General features: G+C 48.1%; 1 protein-coding gene across 1 annotated transcript in view; it reads right to left on the bottom strand.

Annotated features, from left to right (window-relative positions):
* The window catches only part of EIF4G3 (eukaryotic translation initiation factor 4 gamma, 3), an 86,312-nt gene that overhangs the window by 45,894 nt on the left and 32,827 nt on the right, over window positions 1–7,591 (bottom strand). The window contains exon 10 of the mRNA XM_009995741.1: window positions 6,295–7,143. Within this exon, the coding sequence (XP_009994043.1) occupies window positions 6,295–7,143 (849 nt within the window). The remainder of the gene's footprint in view (window positions 1–6,294; window positions 7,144–7,591) is intronic.

Here is a 7,591-nt window from a genome sequence, read left to right as displayed (position 1 = left end):
TGGAAGGGACCTTAAAGACCATCTAGATCCAACCCCCCTGCCTGGGCAGGGACACCTCCCACCAGCCCAGGTTGCTCAGAGCCCCCTAATGTTTCAGTTTAAACACAGAGAAATAATCTCAGGGTCATGGTTGGCAAAGGTTTGGGGTGTTTCCTTCCTCAACTGTCACAATGTTACAGGATTTCACCATTATTGCTGCTCAGTGACACATTTTACCCCCTTTTTTGACAGAAGGCACCTAACAAAAGGATGTCATCCCACCCAGTCTCCCAAATGTGTCCTCCAGCCTTTGCCTTGATTTTATCAAGCAGATCATCTTCCTACTTTAAGGTTTCCCTGCATGAGGATGCTTGGCTGGACACTTGCTTTCCATCCCAAGACCCAGCAGCAGCCTTTTTCAGCCCCCTGGTTTTGCTGCCTGAAGCTTCTTACCAACACCCAAGTGCTTCAGAGCTGGCTGGGCTATGATGGTGACACCTCCAAAGACCTTGCTCAATTTTTCTCTTCTGAAAATAGCAGACAGTAAATTTTTAAAATTTTTTTTTTTTTTGGTTCTCAGCAAGGGAGGTCTCCAGGCACTTCTGTTCTCTCTGTTTTCCTGTTCACCCAAATTATGCATTTTGCATGCACACCAATAACTGAATTTGTTCTCAAATGGAGGGTCACCTGCTCTAGGGACCCTGCTCTGGCAGGGGGTTGGACTAGAGGATCTCCAGAGGTCCCATCCAACCCCCACCCACTCTGGGATTCTGTGAACCATTCCTGCCTGCACTCACACATTTCCAGAGCTTGTTTTCAGACACTTTGACATGTTGGGTAGCAGGTTCTTTTGTTGGAGGAGGGTCACCAGCAGACCCTGTGTCCTGCTGCCTAACCAAGACTGAGAGCTCGTCGTTGGTCACCCAGTGATAACAGGAGTGACAATATCAATCCATGGAAGAAGTTGCATCTCATCTTTACACCCTTGCTAAGTATTTCTGACTCTACTCTTTTCATTCTTTAAGATATTCTTCTTTTCTTTCACCATTTCAATCCCAAGTGCAATTCCATCACAAAGCTCAACTGAATGAAATCCTGTAGACTGGGAAGAGCAACAAAATCCTCCTTTCCAGGCTATCCTGGACATCATTACTGGTGGTACCATCACTGCTGGAGCAATCTGCTCAGCAGACCCATTTATTTCTCCAGCTCCATCACGTTCTTCAGTGGAACATCTTTCTGCAGGAGACACCCACCCCACCGAGGCTGCAGCCCATCCAGTGAGACACAGAAGGCAGACTCCTCTCTGATGTGGGGCCCAACTGCTAAGCATAAATTAATACCAGCTCTTATACTTTTAGTGTTTTTTTTAGCCAAAGTACCATTAAAAACCAAAGCACAGTCTCACCACTGCCTTACAGCTCAGGGGAGAGAAAATCTATTCCAGTTGGCTATGGCAGCAAACCAAGAATGAGGCGATACCTGATTTATGGCTCCTGCTCTCCAGCTTTGGGTGCTGGAGATATTTCTCCAAGATATTTCCAATTAGGGCCCCAAGTTGCTTGTTACAGACTCCACAGCTATGAAACCCAGGGCCTCACAGCCACTTGGGCTACTTTATATTGAAATAGGTCTCATAAATTAGTTCTGCAAGAAACAGCCCTTTGAATTCTATGTGCATTAAGTTCTTTTGGCTCCCTGTGTTCCTAGGAGTCCTGCCTGGGACACACATCAATCTCTTATTTTCCTCTTTGCTCCTTGGAAGAGCCATGACAGACAGATGACATCAAAGCCCTGCATTCAGAGCATGTCCTAAAGGCTACAAGTCTCTGGTAGCAGCTTTCTCTTTAGAAATTCTACTCCACCACCAACATTTGTCCTCTTTTGTTCCCCGAGCAGGGCTGGTCCCTCACCACAGCCAGCAAAGCTACTAGAGAAAAACTACAACTTAATGACAGCAACTGGGTGTTGGTGGTGACTTTTAGCAATGTTTTTCACAGAATCACAGACAGGTTTGGGTTAGAAGGGACCTTAAAGATCATCCAGTTCCAACTCCCCTGCATGGGCAGGGACACTTCCCACCAGCCCAGGCTGCTCCAAGCCCCATCCAACCTGCCCTTCAACACCCCCAGGGATGGGGCAGCCACAGCTTCCCTGGGCAACCTGGGCCAGGCTCTCACCACCCTCACACTCAAGAATTTCCTCCTCATGTCCAACCTCAATCTCCCAAATTCCAGTTTAAATCCATTCCCCTTGTCCCATCCCTCCCTGCCCCAGTCTGGTTTACAGGCTGAGCTGAGTTTCTTGATAGTTTCTGCATTTTCTTTCTTGTAATGAAGATGAGTAGGAATTAATTCTTTTCAAAGCTGTGTGCTCTTGCTCTCTGCAGATAACAGCTCTGCCCATCCTGAAAAACCTCAGGACAATCCTTCCTGAGCAGGCAGGAGATCTGCTGCCCCATGATCCCACCAGGGTGAACGCGTCTCCTCTACCCCCACATTTTGGCTCCAAGCTCACAACTGAAACCAGCAGTGAGAAACCACCCACCTAGGTACAACCTCCTGCCTGCTGGGTAAAAACCTGCACTTGTCAGTGGTTAAATGCTCTGAAACCCAACAAATCTTCCCCATTTCCTAAGGGGTTATAAGAAAGACAAAGATGCTGATGAGCAGGCTATGGAGGAACCTGCTCCTGCCAGATACTGAGATTGAGCCACTGCAGTGGTTCTCTTTATGCAGGCTCCTACTTGAGACATTCAGTGTAGTTGAAATATAGTGTAAAATTAAAAGGGAAACCAAACATGCTCCAATTTCTGCAAAATGAGAAGAAAACAACAGAGGTGCCTGCATTGTCTGACCTTGGTAATCTGGTGGAGATCTAATTCTAGTGGAAAAGAAAGAGCAGAGGTTCCTCTGGACACCAAAAGGGTTCAAGCTCTGCTCAGCTCTGGTCTCTCCCTGCAAACACTGAAAAATTCATTCTCTGAAGCTGTAAAAAAGAACTGCTGGAGAATAAGGATGGGCCTCTGTGGTCTGAACATGGTTGTTCAGTACTTCCTTATGGAAAGGGTGATCAGACATTGGAATGGGTTGCCCAGGGAAGGGGTGGAGGCACCAGCCCTGGAGGTGTTGAAGGAGAGGCTGAAGGTGGCACTTAGTGCCATGGTCTGGCTGATGTGGTGGTGTCAGGTCATAAGCTGGACTTGATGATCTCAGAGGTCTTTCCAGCCTCAATAATTCTGGGATTCTGTTTCTCTCTGTACACAGAGCTTGATGGGGCAAAAAATAAAAGTATAGTTTCTCTGCCTGTAAGGCATGAGATGCATCCTGTAAAGCACCTGAGGAACAGGCAAATAATTTCATTCCTCCCAGAAAAGCTGTGGCCTCAGAATCCCAGCAGTGCTGCCCCACCAGGCCAGAGAGGAGGTAGATGAAGGTCTCCTTCAGAAACCCCCCAGTTTTAGGCAGGTTGCAACTCTGAAAAGGACACTGAAGAGTAAGTGCTGCAGCAATCAGATGGTTCTTACAGGTCTTGGGCCCGAGTCAAACCACAAGAGCTACCATTAAAGGCAGCAAAAGGGTGTGATCTGTGGCCAAACTGCTCTGTAATGAATGGACACTTCTTCTGAAACCCCAAGGAAACATTGTTAGAAGTCACAGAGCTCAGCTTACCAGTCTGACAAGTTTCCCTTCTCCCAATTTCTAGCCTGTCTCCAGAGACCATAAAAAAAGCCTCTTGGCCTTTAGTCCAAGAAAAAAAATTACAGCTCTTCCTCCTGATGTTCAGCATCTGTATTTTCCAGCCCATGGCAGAGACATGCAACTCCTGGTCCAGCCTGCACTGGCAGCCTCCTTCAGACCATGGCTTTTAAATCCCCCTTCCTCTTTCCAAGGAAGACTTGGAAAATTACTGTTCTAAAAAAAAACAAAACACCAAACCAACACCAAACGTTGGCAGAGAAACTCAACCCAGTTAAACATCAGGAAAGCAGGAGGAAAGCCCAAAAAACTGACTCAGTACTTTGCTTCCCTTGAAGCACTGAGCTTTTTCACAGCAATCAGAGTTTCAGGAGATCTTTTACATGACCTGAGAAATGCTTCTCAGTTGCCAAAGCCAATGGGTTGGCTCATCTGTGCTGTTTGGCCTCATGACATGAAAGCATTCTAATTAATCATCCATATAATTAAAAGCCCCAAAAGTTGTAAGTTCTTTTTTTTTTTTCTTCATTTAACCTACAGGACATTACAAAGCAAGAAATCATGGTGCAAGCTGGAACCTGGCTGTGGAAAACCTTATTTACTGCAAGAGTCCCATTTCTCTCCTTTGTAAGGAAATTAATTTGTGTTATGAAGTAGCTCAGGCTGAAGGAACAACAAGTGCCAGAGCAGTGAAGTGACTGAGTAAATGAAAAATGGAAAAATTAAGTGAATAAAAAACCCACAAACCCTGTGGTTGGTAGAGTGAAGGGATTGCTCTGATCTTCTCTAGATACTGTGTTTTATTGAAAGCACATTGACCTAGTGTGGTGTTACACAAACATGGAACAGAATCCCAGAATTATTAAGGCTGGAAAAGACCTCTGAGATCATCAAGTCCAACCTATGACCAACACCACCACATCTCCAGACCATGGCACTAAGTCCCACCCCCAGCCTCTCCTTCAGGACCTCCAGGGCTGGTGCCTCCACCCCTTCCCTGGGCAGCCCATCCCAATGTCTGATCACCCTTTCCATGAGGAAGTGCTTCCTGATATCCAACCTAAACCTCCGGGAGCAGCTTCAGGCCAGGCCCTCTGGTCCTGCCACTGGTTGCCTGGGTAAGAACCCAGACCCCACCTGACCAACAACCTCCCTTCAGGTAGTTTTAGAGAGTGAGAAGGTCCCCCCTGAGTCTCCTCTCTTCCAGGCTGAACAACCCCAGCTCCCTCAGCCTCTCCTCATAAGATTTTCCCTCCAGTCCCTTCACCAGCTTCATTGTCCCCTCTGGACCTACCCAACACCTCAAGATCTTCCTTAAAGTGAGGAGCCCAAGGCCAACCTCAGCTTTTCATTATCATTTAATCCTTAGCAGAGTGAAGCCCTGGATGCTACTGATGCCATCACACACCTCTGACTTGCTTATAAACTACAAAAATCCTCCATTCTAAATGTTACTTTAACAGGAAACAAACCACAAATCACAACCTACTGTTCTCTCCTCTGTTTCTTGTCCAAACTCCACCCAGTTCCAAGGATATATTTAAATAAACCACCTCAGCTTTGTAGCTCTGAAAGGACTACAAAACAGGGTGTAAAAGAGGCAGCTTTCGCACTGCCAGGGGTGCATAATAGCCACCATTATGCTCCCTCCTGCAGATAAATACAAGTAATTGATTGATTGAACTTCTTTTCCACAGTTTCATTTACAGGAAGTCCTGAAAAGAAAGCAGTTTTCTAGAGAACACACAGCAAAACCAAAAGGCAACAGCCTGGATGAAGCCATGAAAAGCTAAGGCAGTGATGGGAGAGGACACTGAAACCAGAGGCAGGTACCAAAACTCAGAGAAACAACCTGGATTTTAAAAGGCAGCTACAGAAATGTCCATTTCTGGTAACTTGGAACAGGTCCTTGCAGCTCCTGATCCATCATAGAATCATGGAATGGTTTGGGTTGAGAGGGACCTTAAAGAACATCTAGATCCAGACCCCTGCATGGGCAGGGACACCTCCCACCAGCCCAGGCTGCTCCAAGCCCCATCCAACCTGCCCTTCAACACCCCCAGGGATGGGGCAGCCACAGCTTCCCTGGGCAACCTGGGCCAGGCTCTCACCACCCTCATAGCAAAGAATTTCCTCCTCATGACTAACCTAAATCTCCCAAATTCCAGTTTTAATCCATTCCCCCTCATCCCATCCCTCCCTGCCCTTGTCCCAAGTCCCTCCCCAGCTTTCCTGGAGCCCCTTCAGGCACTGGAAGCTGCTCTCAGGTCTCCCTGGAGCCTTCTCTTCTCCAGGCTGAACACCCCACCTCTCCCAGCCTGTCCCCAGAGCAGAGCTGCTCCAGCCCTCAGATCATCCTCAAGTCCTCCTCTGGACTAGTTTCATTAGTAGTAAATAGTTCTGCCCCAGTGTCCTTAATCCCTTCCAGTCTGGACTTCCAAGATAATGTTCCCCTCTGCTAAGAACACCCTTGCAAAAGAAAATGAAGCTGTTTCATACTGGCATCATCACAGCTAAAATTAACCAAGTGGTGGAGACTTAGCTCTGCCAGAGATGGGATCTCAGCCCCAAAAATAACTCCTTTTCCTTTAGCCTCCCCATGGTGCCAAACACTGACCTGGGACAGGATTCTTGCTCAAGTTTAAGCTCTGAGCCTCTGTGCTCTCCTCCAGTGCTCCATCTGCTTCTGTCTCTTCCTTCTTTTCAGCATCTTTTACCTCTTCATTAACAGTAGTTCTTGTGCTCTCCTCTCCTTCTAAATCTCCCTGGACAACAGGGAGGGCACTAGGAGATGGAAGAGGAGGTGGAGAAGGAGTTGTAGTGGTAACAGTAGCAGCAGCAACAGAAATTGGAGGAGAAGGAGGCGGAGGGGTGGGAGGTGGGGTAGGCGGAGGAGAGGGAGCAGTGGGAAGAGCACTGGAAGGTGGCAAGCTCTCCACTTCTGCTGGAGGAGCTTCTGGTGTCTCCAACTCAACAGTCAATGGCGCAGCTTCTGCCGGGGCTACATCTGATATGGTCTCTGCAGCAGTTACTTTGTCACTAACTCCATTCATTTCACTAATTAGATGAGTGCTACCAGGCCCTGGGCTGTCACTGGGTGCTACACTGCCAGGCTCCTTGCACACCTCAGCATCAGCCTCTTCTGCTGGAGGAGGGTCCGATGTGTCCGTGCAGGGCGCGGCGTCAGATCCAGGCATGGCCTCCTCTTCTGGGGAAGGGAGGTCACATTTCTCCTCTGAGTCAGGTGTGAACGTGGGTTTACTAGAAACAGTGACAACAGCAGCAGGAGGAACAACTGCAGTGGAAGCAGCTGGGGTTGGTGATGGAGCAAGAGGAAGTTCTGGTGGGGTTTCCACTGGGGCTGCCTCGGTCGTCTGGCCGGCTTGATCTTTTTTCTCCCCACTAGGTTCTGGTCTGAGGACTGGAGAAGAAGGTTTTAATACTGGATCTGGTTTTGGCTTCTCTTCTAGGGAAGGAGAAAAAAAGACAATGTTAAGTCAACTCCACTGTCCTGCACTGCACCCAAGCCCCCGGGCTGCCCTTGCCTGCATTCTGCCCACTATTCAAGGAGCTCCAAGTGTCCATGGAGACACCAGAGGTACCTGAAACTCACCCTGCCTCTAAAGGAAAAGTCCAGGCAGCTGTAAACCTGAAAATAGAACCTCTGCTTCTCTTTTCTGAACGTACACTTTGCAGGAAATGCCCCTGTCCTTAACAGAAAAGGCATCCCAGCATCTTACAAGATGCAGATTTTTTTCCCCAATCATAGAATCCCAGACAGGTTCGGGTCAGAAGAGACCTTAAAGACCATCCAGTCCCAACCCCCTTCACGGGCAGGGACACCTCCTACCAGCCCAGGTTGCTCCAAGCCCCATCCAACCTGCCCTTCAACACTGCCAGGGATGGGGCAGCCA

This window comes from Chaetura pelagica, unplaced genomic scaffold (genome assembly GCF_000747805.2).
Source record: "Chaetura pelagica isolate M959 unplaced genomic scaffold, ChaPel_1.0 scaffold234, whole genome shotgun sequence".
In the NCBI taxonomy this organism is placed as follows: Eukaryota; Metazoa; Chordata; class Aves; order Apodiformes; family Apodidae; genus Chaetura; species Chaetura pelagica.
The sequence above is the reverse complement of the archived record's forward strand: the minus strand, read 5'-3'. Positions and strand labels throughout refer to the sequence as shown.